We start from the raw sequence: 17044 nt of genomic DNA, 5'->3' as shown, positions 1-17044 counted from the left end.
AAACTCACTCCCCATTTCGCGACATGAATCATGACTGTGTTGTCGGAAGAAGGACAGAGAGACTGGGTGGGGTGTAGTAGAATGCCATTTTTATTTCATGCAGAGAGCTTTTGATGTTCTTCACAGATTGGTCGTTCATATCATGTGACTATTTGTATTGAACTCGAACCTGAGCTATGCCTGTGTTGGGGACCCGTTCGTTTCTTATTTTCGAATTTTGAATAACTGCTATTGGATTTTCGTTTGGGGTTGGTGACTCGAAATCTATATATAAATACATACATGGGAGACACAGAGAGTTGCAGTAGTAGAGTTTTCGATTCTGGTTGGAATCAAAATAGAAAGCAGATGCAGAAGGTTGAAATTTACAACCAGGTTCTTTGTCGACTTAGGGAATTGAATGTCCCAGAGGCAGTGATTCCTGGTTTTGAGGATGAGCTTTGGGCGCACTTCTATCGCCTTCCCACTAGGTACACTGAATCCTGAAGTTTTTTTTTTTACTTTTCAATCTTGCAGTATCTTTTTGTCTCAAGAAAACAGAAATAAAGAAGAAGAAAGAGTTGGTTGCTTCTTGTTGGGGTGGTGTTGTTTCTAGTTTTTACTTTTTAGTTAAACCACTCTGCCACAAACTCAAATTTTTTTATTTTTGCTGTTTGATTATTTTCGAACTGTTATATGAACTTTCCTTTTAATTATGCTTTTCATGCCCTTTTGTTTTGCTTGGGCAGATGGAAATGGACACAAGTTAAATGCCTAAAATATATTTGTTTTTTGGCTTTAGCCTGCCTCTGTTTCCGAAATTCAATCATACAAGGATATTTACTCCTTTTTATTTTTTACTGTTCATTGTTGTACCTTATTTTTCACCAAGTTGTATATGTATACGTTAGGTATGCGTTGGATATGAATGTAGAGAGGGCCCAAGATGTTCTTGTGCATAAAAGGCTACTGCACATAGCACGAGCCACTGCAACTGGAACCGGACCTGCAGTTGAAGTCCGTCTTGTGCAGGTGGTGCATAATAAGATAATCAATAGCAGATAAACTTTCGAACTCTAATATGCTTTCCTTTCTCCTTCCCCATTCAATTTTCCACTATGCACTTTATTGGGCCAGAAACTAGATGATGTCTATTGGCAACTTGGTTGGCGAAGATACTCTGAACTTAAACTGCCTAATAATAATACTGGATTTGCATTTTTTATTTAACATGACATAACAAATTTTTTACACACATAACATTTTGTGGGGTCCACATTTTTTGAAAAAAAAAAAAAATAAAAAATTACGGACACGCAAAACGAATCTCTATAACTTTACATAATTGATTTTCCTATAACACTCGTTATAAAACCCTGATGATATTAACACTGTGTTTGGAGCGCCAGAATAAAAAAATAAGGAGGAAAGAAAATTTTTATTTATTTATTTATTTATTTTTTCTCATACTTGGATAAAAGAAAAAGTAGACAAAAAAGAAAACTCTAGAAACAAAAGGTTGTTTCTCCTCTTTAAAATTTCTCCTTGATTTAATTTACAATCTTCTCTCCTTTCTTATTTTCTTTCTTCGCATCCAAACAAAGGATGAAGGAAGTTTTTATTGCTATAAACTAGGGGAGATAAAAGAGGCCAAAAAAAAAAGAGAGAGAGGGAGAACCAGACAGCTTGATGGGTGTATGGCTCATTATGTTTATTGTTAATTAGACGTTTCATTCTCCAATTTGAGGATATTTTTATGTTCTAATTTCATTAGTAACTAGAAAAATAATTTCCTCTTTATCAGGCTATGGAAACTTTGCTAGTACCTCCATTAGCCAATTGATTTACTAGATCTTGGCAATATATCTTTTATGCAGGTTTGTTCTGCTTCTGGTGCGCGTTGCAGTAAATCCCTTCATTCAAACTCGCAAAGTAAAGTCAGTCCTCAAGATTCTGATATTCCAGACAACATGAGGCATGATTATGTGAATATTCACTTGCACTTGTCTTTCTCCTTCATACACTATTATCATTCTTTATACTTATCAACTATCTTTATGTCTTGTAGATATGTTTATTAAACTTTTCCAACAGTTGCTTTTTCTCTTTCATGCTTTCTCAGCTTCCATCCACCGCCGGCCTTCGGTTCTTCAGCTAACGTTGAACTTGCTTTTGGTGGGAGCCAGTTAAAATTTCAAGATAGGAATAACTATTTGAATTTTTATGCACATTATGCCCGGTAAAACTTATAATCTTTTATCTTACCTTACTGCATTTTGCTCTTAATCTACTATTCATTTGTTTAAATTTACCTTCTTTTTTTTAGTATTTGGACTTTTCCATTATTTACAGAGAGGATAATATTTACAAATTTTTTATTTACAAATTACACTAAGTATTCTCGAAAACTATATACTCCCGAAGTACATAGTCTAATTTGTAAAAATTTATAAACGAATTCTTCCCCTTATTTATAATATTTTCACCCTTTTGCGCATTTTCTCATTATGTCAATAAGCATAGTGATATTTGTTTTTTTTTATATATCTCTATTTCTTCTTGCCTCAAGAAGGCATTTTTTTAGTGCTTGAAACTTTTGTTTCTGTTTATCACATTTCATCCTACGACTTACGGCAGGCCAATGCATGAAATCACAATTTCAACAAATGACAAGCCAAAACTTCTGAGTCAGGTAGCTGATTTTATTGTTGTGGTGCAAATATTTATAGCTAATGTGGAAAACCTGTGCCCGCTTTTTAAAAAAAAAAAAATATTATTTTTTTAATAAATAATTACGAATAAGTTATTGTTTTGAATTTATTTATGAATATATTACACTTATTCACGTCCAAATTGAGCGTGACCATTCACGTCTAAATTAGGCGTGACTCCCAAGGCATTGACACCTAAATTAGGCGTGACTCGTATGGTGTTGATACATAGCATAAAAAGTTAACAGTTTAATCGTAAAACTTCATAAAGCTATAACTTTTGACTTGTGTATCCGAATCAGGTAATTCTTTTTTTGATTCCATATAATTTGTCAAGATCTACGCAATGACATCTCATTTGATATATATATATATATATTTTTGGTACATAATATATTTTATTTCTCACAAACACTGTTCAAATTTGAAATAATGATACTATAAAGATGACACCAAAGTGGATTAGCTTATTTATAAATAAGGATATTTAATGTCATATTAAATATATACTTATACCAAGTGTTTGAACAAAAATAGTGTACGAAGTTATTGAATCGCAATACGTATCGTGTATCATTTGACCAATTTTTCATATAGTGAATCATATCGAATCGTAAGATGCAAAAATATAATAAAAAATAATTTAAAAATATATAACTTTTTATGACTCTTATCGAACTGTATCGTAAGTTACATTCTTTTGTTTTATGACTTTTTCTTTAAAGCTATTTAAATTATGTATGCCTAAGAGAAAGAAAAATAAAAACACATTTAAAAGAAAAATAAAAATACATTTAAAAGAAAAATTAAAAAGGGACTAATGGATATAAGAAAAGAAAACTAAACCTGAAATCGAATCCTGAACTCTAAAGTTTGGAAACTTCTCTAACATAAAATAATTACTGAGTTTTTATGGCTGGATTCGTTGGAAGCTTATAGCCTATGAATGGTTTTTAAAAATAAAATCCTTCTTTTTTAGATATTTAAATATTTATTTAATTATTTTCTTTATTAATACAGATTTTTCAAATTGATTTTTGAGTTTAAATCACAAATCAAATCTTTATTTTGTTTTTCTTGTTAATAATAATTTTTTAAATTTTTTTTAATTTGAATCACAAAACAAATCTTTATTTATTTTTTATATTAAAATTAAAAATTTTATTTTTTAATTTAAATCACAGATCAAATCTTTATTTATTATTTTATATTAAATCACAAACTCAGAACTCTGAGGCATCTGGGTTTAAACGTTCTTATAATGCCATTATTGTAAATTTGAATTGTGTTTGTGAGAGATAAAATATATCAAATGAGATGTCATTGCGTAGATCTCGAAAAGTTATGTGGAATAAAAAAAAATTAACTGATTCGGATACCCAAGTCAAAAGTTATAGCTCTCCAAAATTTTACGATTCGTAAGTTGAATTTTTTGTGCCACGTGTCAACATCAGACGAGTCACGTCTAAATTAGGCGTGAATGCCTTGGGAGTCACGCCTAACTTAGGCGTGAATGGTCACGCCTAATTTGAGTGTGAATAAGTGCAATAGATTCGTAAATAATTCCGATAATTATTTATTAAAACACTAATATTTTAATTTTTTTTGCCCTGCTTTCTGTTTTTCTGATGTTTTAGAAATTTTTGTACTGTATTTCTTATATATTATATTTTTCGCATTAACAATCCTAACAGTCACGAGGCCTTGGAGGCTTGTTACAAGTTAAAACCTAATTACACTTATAAAATCAACATCAACAACACTTTTATCTCAAATTAGTTGGGACTTATATAGAATATATTTAGTAAAATGCAAACAAAGATTAAACCTTTACTATATATTTGTATCTCAATGCATAATGCTTAAAATAATTATCTGATATGCTATTGTTAGTTGGTAGCTCTCTTAGCCTTAACAATTACTGGCTTACTGCTCCCAGAATCTCTTTTGATTTCATTGATCATAGACTTTTATACAACTAGTGATATTGTTGAATAACTGGTGAGGGCTGACTTCTGGATTTCCGGTCGTCTTTATGTATCATTAGATGCTAGTATTAGAAGTTTCTGACTTGAGGCTACTAAAGCAATTTCAACAATAAATATTACGGTGCACATATTGTACTTATTGTATTTTATTTTATTTTTACAAACAAGGGAGTAAAAAATATGTAGCCTTAGTTTTCAGCCATTCAGAAAATGGAAAATATTTTTTAAGAGAGCACCCAAAACTCTGTATTCCTTCTCACAAGATCAATTTTTCTTCCTCTTTTTGTCTATGCTATTTTTCCTCTTTTCCTTTTTACCCTTCCCATTTTCACATACGACCACCCAATTAATAGTGGTTCCCGAGCAAAAAAATGCTCTCCAAAAAATGCATGAATTTCTTTTTCTTTATTAAATTAGTGTAGAAATCAAGGTTTTTAGGGAGTGTTTGGTTGGGGGGAAATCTTGGGATAGATGGGTAAGTTAGTAATTGAAATCTCCATATACCATGTTTGGTTATATTGACTTCCATACTTTCCTACATAAGTATCCTACCAAACCAACTTGTCTATCCTTTTTCATCGATATACTTTCCTTCCATGATGTGGTATTGTTGAAAATCAACCAATCTCCTGACATCGGCTTTTAAGCAAAAGACCTTGATGCCCTCTCTTTTAGCGCAATAGTTTCTAAATCCAACTAGCTTTTGAGCAAAAAAAATGCCCAGACCTTGTTTATATATCAGCAGTTGTAACTTGTGAAGTTCACTGTTGTCAAATGTGTCAAGATGTCGAACCTGCAACAGACACCATTCACACCAAGTTCATTGTTGTCAGCCTGTTTGTAGCATGCCAGCGTCAAATTAATTTTTCAAATCAGGGTTATTTTCGTAATACCAATTTGTTTTTTCATCTATATTTTACCTCAAACCAAACATAGATTTCATAAAAGTTACATAATTTCCCTAGTAAAGTTTCTCTCCACCAAACAACTTTTTTTTACATTTTCCTACTTATCTCACTTTCCAATTATTTCTCTATCAATTATATTTTTTTAGTATTCAAAAAATTTCTCTTTCAACCAAACGCTCTTTTATAGTTTAAGCTTTTTGTGTTGCAACTGCAGTTGACTTCCTTACTGTCTGAGACTGGGCTGGACATTCAGGAAGCACATGCTTTTTCGACAATGGATGGCTATTCATTGGATGTCTTTGTTGTTGGTGGTTGGGCAGTTGAGGTATTTTTCCCCTTTTTTTCTTAATTGCAATACAGTAGTTAATTGAGACTGATGGGGAAGGAAATTAGCTTTTCTCATGGAACTAAAGAAAAAAAAAGTTTCGACCCAAATTGCATATATAATCCTTTTTAAATTTGACAATTTACTCTCTCTCAGACTTCAATAGGATATACTATTGCACTTTTTTTTTTTTTTTTTTTAACAAAAGAAAGGAGAATGTACTACTCAACTTTATTTTTGTCTGTCATCTCTTCGTAACAAGTTTACTTGACAAATGTCCATGTTTGAAATTCATAGGAGACAGAGAAGTTAAAATATGTACTGGCAAAGAAAATTCAGAAACTCGAGGTAGGACCTTTACTTGACGAGTTACTCGTTTAGTTTACCGGGTATGTTTTAAGATCTAGTTTTACCTCTAAATAAAATTTGCACGTCATTTATATTATAAAATTAAAATAATACTTTAATGCATTTTTTAATTTTATTTTTTAATTAAAAAACGTAAAAATGACATAAAAATAGAATCCTTCGGATGTCCTGTCGCATAATTTTCTGAAAAAAGAAAGAATTATATTACGAATAATACATAGTTATAATATTAAAAAGAAATTCATATCCGTTATAACAATATATTACTCGTAATACATAGTTATTTTTTTGTTGTAAGGACGTTATGTAACAACATGATTCTTATATTTATCATAAAAATATTATGGCAGTATATATATATATTTTTGGCCCATTTTTATGGTAATAGTTCAATTGCCCTAGTTAGAAGTTGATCATCTTTAACATGTTCGCTTATTAAAAGTTCAACAGTTCTCACTTTAGTTTGAATGAAAGTTAACTGGTGGAGAGCTATACATAAACCGGAACTAAAAGTTTTAAATGGTCTAGATTAACATTAGCTTTCTGTTATAATTGGAAGTCAGCAAATTAAAGTGTTTCTTGCATCTCACATCTCCCACTTTACTTATATTTTGGGTGGAAATCCAGAATCAGCCTCAGTTGAAAGAAAATGGCAGTCTCCCTACTGCAGAGCAAGAGCAAACCATGATGAACTTCATATCTGGACATGTAAATTTGCCCACTTGTGGAAATGATGTCTGGAAAATTGATGCAAGGTGTTTGAGATATGAAAAGAAAATTGCATCTGGATCTTTCAGTGATTTGTGAGTATTATCATCAGTCTATCTCCTTGATATGTTTGTGGATCAGTAAATGTTGAGTTAATGATTAGTTGACACAGGTATAAAGGTACGTTTTGTAATCAAGATGTAGCTATCAAAGTCCTTAAGGGTGAGAATTTGAATGAAAATATACAGAAGGAGTTTGCTCAGGAAGTCTATATCCTAAGGTTTGTTCTATCACAACCTCCATTCCCCACCGGGCCTTTTCTTTGAATTTCAGTAAAGATAATTGTCATCAGGGCATGAAAACTTGTCCAATCATTCAAATCAGATTAAATAAAAAAAAAAATGAAAGATCGTACAGGTTCTTATCCTAAATTGTACGTTCAAATGTTTATGGTCCATATCAAATCGATTATTTAAATGCTTCCTGGCTAAAGCTCTAGAGGGTGGGATAAGAATCTTTTTCTCAATATGTAATATAGGTCACGATCTCCTTGGGCTAGCCTTTCAATTGAAATAAAATTTCTTATCTGTATCCCATTCATGGCTTTTTTTTTTAAATTTAAGTCTTGCAGTAAAATTCAGCACAAGAATGTTGTCAAATTTGTTGGCGCTTGTACGAATCCCCCAAACTTTTACCTTGTCACAGGTAGAATTTATCCTCTCTAGTGACATTTTGCTTATTAATTGCAAGGTCAATGCATAATTCGTTTCTTCTCAGAATATTTGTCTGGTGGAAGTATGTACCACTTTCTGCGTATGCAGAAGACCGTCCTTGCTCTTCCATCTTTGCTCAATATAGCCATTGATGTTTCCGAAGGAATGAAATATTTGCATGAGAATGATATCATACATCGAGACCTCAAAGCTGCTAATCTTTTGATAGATGAGAATGGGGTAAGTTTACATTGCATATTTAGTTTTGATTTTACTGGCTATAGCTTTTTTGTTAATGCTAACAGCCTATATACTACAACATTGTCAACCGCTCTGCAATTTCTGGTTGGTTAAATAAATGCATGTCTTCGCAGATGGAAACTAAAGTTGATTGATGATTCCAATTAGAAGTCTAGAAAAATTTAATTGAATCAACCTTGGCAGGAGAAGGAAACAGAATATATATTTGTGTTTTACTTAATATTGCTTCACAAATTAGCTTAGGTGAACTTGATTTTATGGCTTGTGTGAACTTATGTCATTGTGCCTGTATTTTAAAAAACTTTTCCAACAGGTAGTTAAGATTGCCGATTTTGGTGTGTCGAGAGTGCACGATCAGTCTGGTATCATGACTGCAGAAACTGGAACTTATCGGTGGATGGCTCCTGAGGTCTGTGTATATTCATAAGTATTGTCATAGGGTTAATTACTTCTCTTTAAATTTATGAATTGCACAACTTACAGGCATGGATACGGTAGTTTAAGGATACAATAGGCAGCAGTTTGTGATGTTGAAAGACGAACCTAGACAAGTTGGAATGAGAATGACAGATTCTTTTGTGTAAACAGTAAATAGCTGGAACTTGAATAATCTTCTGTTGGCCAAGTCCAAAACTAACTCTGGTTTTTTACCTATGGGCGCTTTACTAGGTTACTTAAGACACCTAAAATACTTGATATCTCTTGCTTTCACTTCTACCATTCACTGTATTGATCATAATTAACCTCTGATTCCCTTGAAGGTTATTGAACATAAACCATATGATTACAAAGCCGATGTCTTTAGCTTTGCCATTGTTCTTTGGGAGCTGCTTACGGGAAAGGTAATGCTTCCTGCATTTTTTTGGCCTATTTGTCTTTCTCTTGCTTGACATCCAAAGAGCCCAGAGTATAACCCTCCCCTTCTCAAGTCCAATTGAAAACTGATTTACTCTCTCTACTTTGTAAATTGTATTAACGTTTTAATTTTATTATATTTTTGTATCGGATGCGCTATATTATTTTCAATTCGAATTGAACTAATAGAGCTTAGTAATTGACATGCACGACTTTTATGTCTTTTAATGCGGAGACTAACACAAATATATAGGTTTAATGCTACTAGCTGGACTATTTCCTGAAACTGAAGCAAGTATTAAGCAGAAGCTTCTAGCCATTTTGACTACATTAAGTCGGATAGGTTTAATGGGTAAATTACAAACTTTGGCAAAGGGGAAAGTAAGAATGATAGATTCAGTGGTTTAAAAGTGAGTAACAAAGTATTTAAAAGAAATGGACAATAAAAAAGAGGAAGTAGGTATATTTTAGAGACTTGTTTTTTGGGCTGTTTTCATTCGTTTACTATTATTATGGTTGAACAGAATTCACACCTTTCATCTCTGTTTTATGACTGAATGCCAGCTTCCTTATGAGCGTTTGTCCCCATTGCAAGCAGCTGTTGGAGTGGTTCAGAAGGTATTCCTTCACTAGAAAATTACATATGCACTTTTCACTTCTTCGTGTGCGTGGATTTGTGGAGTTAAACATGTAAACTTGCGTTGCATGCCTTGAGTAGAAATAAGACATTATCGTTTATTATTAGTAATTGTCTGTCGCTACAAAATTGCCAGTGTCAGTGGAATGAAGCTATTGTTTTGAATGAAGTATGTTGGTTATCATTAAAGAGAATTCATTGGAAGAAGATTTGCAAGATAAGAAATATTACTAACTTGAAAGCTCTATAATAACTAAGCTACCGAGCCACAAAAAATATTGTGAAATTGAATAAGATTTGGGGATATGAATTGCAGGGTTTAAGGCCAAAGATTCCAAAGCATACTCATCCAAAGTTAGTAGAATTGCTTCACAGGTGCTGGCACCAAGATCCATCTTTCAGACCCAATTTCTCAGAAATTCTGGAATTTCTGCTGCACGTGACCAAAACGGTATGTCCACGTGTCTTGACTAATTTCGCGTTACATTTATAAAAAAAAAAAAAACGAAGCTTCTACAATGCTATTTTTTCTTCCCCTATACTTAAAAGATCTCTAAACAGGTTAATGGGGAATGTGAAGACGAAGGGAATGAATGTTAACTACTCGAAGTAGCCGTTGACGTGGTGAGAGGCAGAGAGCACATGTAAATGTGAGACTTCTCAAATTAAATTAAAGGTTCGTTAATGGAACCTTTGACCTGTAACCTATGAGTATGAAGTTGATATCATCCCATTGGCAAGATGTATATAAACTTGGATGTGCAGCAATTATGCACTAGAACTAGTAGAGTGATGAATGATGGGAAGACAATCGTGAGCTATTACGAAAAAATAAGTGTAGTTCAGTTGTAGTTGTTATCAAGTGAATAAAAGAGGAAAAAATATGTGACAAAGTGTAAAAGAATCATGACTCCAAATGACTTTCAACATTTATGCTTGATGGAAGACCAAGATTTAGGTAAGAGACAAATAAATAATATATTGGAAATAAGTTTCTCCTTTTAAAATTTCTGTCGTCAATGGATATAAATTATCTTCGATGAGCCCAAAATGACGTCGTTTTGGGACTAAGATCAAAGTGTTTTTGTAATTCTAAAATATTGCAGGGTTATATTAATCTTTATCATTATAATTTTTCAATCTTATAATTCAAAATAACGTCATTTTGAGCTGACTGGAGATAATTTTATCTCCAGTAACTGAAGAAATACTTTTCTCATAATTATAATATGAAAGATTTTTTTTTCTCTCCTTAGTCACTTCATCTTTTTTATATGCAAAAAAGTTAACACCAATTTTTTCAATGAAAGTTTTAAATGTATTAAAAAACCAAAGAATATAAACAAGAAAAGAAAAGAAAACTTCAACAACAAAAATTGAGTAAAGTACATTTTGGGTCTGAATAAAAATTATGGGGCCCAATTTAATTCTTTTAAAGAAAAAAAATCGACTTGTGATCCCTCTGAATTTCAAAATAAACTCATATTAGTCCTTTTGAACGATTAATTTGAGTCTTCTTTGAATTTTAGAGGGACGACGATTTCAACTAACTGTGTTTATTTTGTAACAATGTTAATAAAATCGGACCGACCCGGCTGGGTCGACAGGGAAACCGGTCATATAATTGGTCCGATTGAAGCAACGGACTAGCCATGCATCAGAAGTCAGAACTGGTGCGACCCGGGACGACCAAGTCAATTTTCATGAAAATCGGTGACCCGATCGGTTAACTGATGACCCTGCCCAGTCCCAAAAAAAAAATGCCAGTTTTTTTTTTCAAAAAAAGATCATAATGGACATATTTAAATATTTTTTTCTTATTGACTTACTTAAGTTATGTACCTACAATACTAATATTATCTCAATTATGCACTATGCAGAAAATTTGGATTTGATTTATAATTAGATATGCCGTTTACTGAACCTGAAGCCTTATATCACGATCATTATATTTTTGTTTGATCCTTTATTGGATAATAATATGTGATTTATTATTTTTTATATTAAAATATTTGAAATTTTTATCATTTTTTTTAAATATTTGAGTATGTTTATAATTTTTAATATGAATTATAGAATTGCATATAATTACCAGGTCATGCGGTTGAACCAATGACTCAGTACGTCGGCCAGATCAATAATTGAGCCGATTTTAATAACTGTTTTGGGATTCAGAGGGGCCACAAGTCGACTTTTTTTCTAAGGTATTAAATTGGGCCCTGAAATTTTTATTGAGTACCCAAAAGGTACTTTACTTTTTCTTTTTTCAAAAATTTTGTCTGCACTTACAAATAATTGCACAGTAAAGTATCTTTTGGGTCTTCAATAAAAATCACAGGGCCCAATTCAATTCTTAGAAAAAAAAAGTCGACTTGTGGTCCTTGTGAATTCCAAAATATACCCACATTAGTCCTTTTGAGGCACTAATGTAAGTCTTCTTTGAATCTCAGAGGGACCATGAGTCAATTTTTTAAGGGATTAAATTGAGTCCCATAATTTTTGTTGAGGACCCAAAAGATACTTTACTCTCTTTTTTTCCAAAAAAAAATTATATCTGCATTTACACACATTTGGAAAAAAAAATTAAAATATTACTATTTTAATAAATAATTACGAATAAGTTGTTGTTTCGAACCTATATATGAATCTATTGTACTCATTCACGCCCAAATTAGGCGTGACTATTCACGCCTAAGTTAAGCGTGCCTAAATTAGGCGTGACTCGTCTGGTTTTGACACGTGGCACAAAAAATTAATAGTTTAATCGTAAAACTTTATAAGACAATAACTTTTGACTCGGGTATCCGAATAAGGTAATTCTTTTTTTGATTCCACATAATTAGGCGTGAATGCCTTGGGTGTCACGCCTAATTTGGGCATGAATAGTCACGCCTAATTTGGGCGTGAATAAGTGTAATAAATCTGTAGATAGTTTCGAAACAGCTATGTATTCGTAATTATTTATTAAAATAGTAATATTAATTTTTTTGCCCACACATTTGCACAAACGTATGTCCACCCGTAGATAAGATAATCCAAAATTTATATAAATCTCGTACCATACCATAACCTTATGTTTTTTATATGTGATTCTAAATCTCATACCTTACAACGGGGTCCTAACATATATCAAAACCATGTGTATTTCCTTCTCTTTCAGCTTTCAATTCTCACCATTAGTGACTCCTCCATCCAGTGGCGGAGCCAGAGAAAAAAGCTAGATAGTGCCAAAAGATTCAGCCAGTAGAATTAGATGGTGCCAAAGTTATATTGTTTTTAAACATCCAACTAATATAAAGGCTGTACCAAATCTTTTTTAAGAAAATCTATACTTTTTAAAAAAATTAGACCTACCTTTCAAGTGGCTCTGCCACTGCCTCCACCTATTTATTTTTCTCATCCATGTCTTCATTTCCACCTAATCCCTTTACCTTAGCCATTTACTCCTTCGTAGACTAGTGAGAATGGGGTGGGGCGTGTTGATTTTCTCGATTGCTCTACTAATTTTAAAGGAAATTTGATTTTTCAACCAGCATAAATACCCACTTTGTCACTTCTAGGAAAAATGAACACTGGCATCTGGCTCCAACAATGTAGATGACTTTAACAAATTAAACACATCACATGGCTTTTCCCTAATTAAGTTATACTCTCAATCTTATTTTTAAGATGAAGACGAGGCCAACTGCAATTGAGGTGACTTTTGAGATCTTGTCTCGAGGAAGATAGTTTGTGTTGAATAAGATAGAATAACCCTATATATACAACATATGTGAGGTGCTATCAAAACATGGAGAAAATTTGTGAGTGACCTTTTATTTTTAAAATATTATATATAAACACAAAATAACTTATGTTTTTTTGAAAAAATAATCTTCTAAGAATTATCAAGCATTATTAAACTAAGATCGGTCGTCCACTGGGTCATAATTTAGGTTACCGGTTCAACCAGCTATTTATTAATTTAATTGCTTAAATTAAATATTTGCAATATATAAAAAATATAAAATTATAAGCATCATATCCAACAAGTAAAGTTTTAGTGGTAAGTGTTATTAGCTACATCCCTTATATTTGGCCTAAGACCCCTCGGTAATACTTTTTAAGCATTTTACACAAAATTAAATCGAATCAGTTTAATAAAAAAAAAAAAAGTGCCTGATTGAACCCGGTTTCAAATCGGTTTATGGGTTTCACATTGCATGATTTATCCGAATTCAATGTAAATTAGAATTGGATCCTAAATTTTTATTTTTATTTTGGAATACAAAGGAAAGCAAAAACAGAACTACAAAGAGTTTAAAGAGGCCAAATCAAGGCCCTTACAATCCTCTAACACAAGTTCCCTACATCCAATCGGAGGAGCATTGAACCAATGAGTTCCCCAACAATCATCAATTCTGAGCTTCGCCATCCAATCAGCAATTTGATTACCTTCTCTATAAGTATGTATGATATTCACATGCCAGTAAGTATCCATCAGTGTATTAATTCTATCAACAAGGAAAAAACAAGGATGAGATCTCACACACCCTTCCTTAATCAAATGAATAGCAACCAGCGAATCTCCTTCCAGAATAGCATTATGAACATTGTTATGCCATATCCATTCCAACCCAATAAAGAATCCCCATAATTCAGCCATTAAAGTCGTTCCATGGTTAAGTCTCCTGGTAAAACCCTGCAACCAAACCCCAGCATCATCTCTAACAACACCACCACAAGCTAGATCTGTTAGCAATTTAATCAGTAAATCAGTAATTCATGATTCATGTTCAACAGTAATCAATCAAGAACATGACATAGGATCTTTAGAATTCATGAGTTTCACATAAACATACATTTTTCCATAATCGCGGAAGATCTTTAATAGTAGAATGCTTTCTCTAAGCCTTGACCCTTTCACCGTTCTTGTATCTTCTTTGATAGAGATAGGATACAACTTTTCTAGGCAGACTCAGAAGGACGTTTGTTTTCGATCAGATACCCTTATATGAAAACTGACCATATAAACTATTATATAACTGGCCTATCACAGTTATTTCTAATTAACTTCCCTTAATGCGAAACGTTAAAATGTCAATTACCATTAATGCGAAACGTTACCATAATGCAAAACGTTAAAACGTCAATTACCGTTAATGCAAAACGTTACCATAATGCAAAACGTTAAAACGCCAATTATCATTAATGCGAAACGTCAATTACCATAAAGCCTCTTTTATTATTAATTAAACCAATTGACACACATGAGACACAAATAGTTTTACATTCTCCCACTTGGTTCATGTCATAAGGTGTCCCTTCATGATTTAATTAACATTCATTATAATGCGCATTTACTAGGCTAAAGGTTCTATACATTGACCTTATCATAATTCATTATTAGAAATAAAATCAACATGAGTCATGGCGGTTGTATGCTATCAAGTCGGCATAGTCCCTTCCATGTACCACTATATTGACTCTTCTTCCTAACATGATACTTTAATAGGAAGTACACATTATGTCCAACAATAATGTCTTCATTAACGGACCATAATTATTTTCAATATCATCACATATACTTGCATGCATATATAAATTGAAAATAAGACAATAACAGAAACATATATTCAGCAATGAGCTCATAGTGTCAACACTTAATACATAACTATGATTTTTATCATTCATTAGCTGACATAATGCTCATTCTACATACATGACCAGTAAATGTCTTGGGCGGTAGTCCCTTCGTCAAGGGATCAGCTATCATAAGATCGGTGTTAATATGCTCTATAGACACTCTAAGTTTCTGAACCTCTTCTTTAACGGCAAAATACTTTAATTCCATATGTTTAGCACCTTTGGAATATTTGTGGTTTTTAGAAAAGAAGACTGCTGCGGAATTATCACAATAAATTTTCAGCGGCTTTTCAATATTGTCGACCAATCCAAGCCCTGAAATAAAGTTTCGTAGCCATTTAGCCTGAATCGTGGCTTCAAAGCATGCCACAAATTCAGCTTCCATAATGGACGCAGCTATTACAGTCTGCTTCGCACTTTTCCATGATATAGCTCCTTCAGCTAAAAGATACAGGTAACCATATGTAGACTTTCTTGTGTCTACGCATCCTGCAAAATCTGAATCTGTGTATCCAATCACTTCAAGGTTGTTAGACCTTCTATAAGTAAGCATGTGACCTTTAGTTCCTTGCAAATATCTCAGAACTTTCTTTGCAGCTTTCCAATGATCCATACCGGGATTACTTTGGTATCTACCTAACATCCCAACTGCAAAGCTAATATCTGGTCTCGTACAAGTCTGAGCATACATTAGACTCCCAACTAATGATGCATACGGAATTGCTTCCATTTCTTTTCGTTCCAATTCACTTTTAGGACATTGTATGAGACTAAACTTATCTCCTTTCTGAATTGGAACTGGAGACGATGAGCAGTTTTCCATTCTGAATATCTCTAGAACTTTATTAATATATGCTTTCTGAGACAAACCTAACAGTCCTTGTGATCTATCACGGAATATTTCTATTCCTATCACATAAGCTGCCTCACTCATATCTTTCATTTCAAAGTTACTAGAGAGAAACTTCTTAGTCTTATTTAAAAGGCCAAGATCGTTAGTTGCCAGCAAAATATCATCAACATACAGAATCAATAAGATAAACTTGCTCCCACTGATCTTCAGATATATACATCGATCAACAATGTTTTTCTTTAAATCCAAAGGAAACAACAGTATCATTAAATTTAAGATACCATTGCCGTGAAGCTTGTTTAAGTCCGTATATTGACTTCTTAAGTTTGCACACCATGTGCTCTTTACCCTTTTCTATGAACCCCATTGGTTGGTCCATGTACACATCTTCATCTAAATTTCCATTTAGAAAGACGGTTTTCACATCCATTTGGTGTAACTCTAGATCATAATGAGCCACCAATGCCATAATAATTCTTAAAGAATCCTTCTTTGAAATTGGTGAAAAAGTTTCTTTATAGTCAATGTCATCTTTCTGAGTGAATCCTTTTGCAACTAGTCTGGCCTTGTGACGTTCCAAGTTACCATGAGAGTCACGTTTGGTCTTAAAGACCCATTTACAACCAACTCTCTTGCACCCTTCTGGTAACTCAACAAGATCCCAGACCTTATTCTGTTCCATAGATTTCAACTCATCTTTCATAGCATCTAACCATTTTCTCCATTCATGGCTTGTGAAAACGTTACTGGATCATCCTGAATACCCATGTCAAATTCAGACTCTTGTAGATATACCACATAATCATTAGAAATAGCAGGTCTCCTTTCTCTTTGAGATCTTCTTAATGCTATTTGTTGTGGTTCTTCTACTATGGGTTCATTCGGTTCATCAACAATAATCTCTTCATGAGTAGTGGGATCATTAACTTGTCCTTCATTATTATTGATTGGTTCAATAGCATAAGGAATAATAACTTTACTAGAGCTACAAGGTAATGGAACTTGTACTCTCACTTCATGAATATCCACTTTACGTGGTGTTTCACTCCCACTAACTTCACCATTCTCAATGAACCTTCCATTTCCAGATTCAATAATCCTTGTAGTATGAT

At 32.8% G+C, this 17044-nt stretch overlaps 1 protein-coding gene across 1 annotated transcript; it reads left to right on the top strand.

The window, feature by feature from the left end:
* The first annotated feature begins 282 nt into the window (after positions 1-282).
* LOC133305139 (serine/threonine-protein kinase STY46-like) lies at positions 283-10338 on the top strand. The gene is made up of 15 exons (XM_061505275.1): positions 283-470; positions 891-1011; positions 1857-1964; positions 2564-2671; positions 5801-5911; positions 6209-6259; positions 6908-7083; positions 7161-7268; positions 7620-7693; positions 7766-7941; positions 8276-8371; positions 8724-8804; positions 9382-9435; positions 9771-9905; positions 10016-10338. The coding sequence occupies exons 1-15, from the start codon at positions 283-285 to the stop codon at positions 10052-10054; spliced, it is 1626 nt and encodes a 541-aa protein (XP_061361259.1). The 3' UTR covers positions 10055-10338.
* Positions 10339-17044: the final 6706 nt, after the last annotated feature.

Source organism: Gastrolobium bilobum, unplaced genomic scaffold, assembly GCF_033153095.1.
Source record: "Gastrolobium bilobum isolate Gb01-03AN ecotype WA unplaced genomic scaffold, APGP_CSIRO_Gbil_v1 utg54600, whole genome shotgun sequence".
NCBI classification, from domain to species: domain Eukaryota; kingdom Viridiplantae; phylum Streptophyta; class Magnoliopsida; order Fabales; family Fabaceae; genus Gastrolobium; species Gastrolobium bilobum.
The sequence above is the reverse complement of the archived record's forward strand: the minus strand, read 5'-3'. Positions and strand labels throughout refer to the sequence as shown.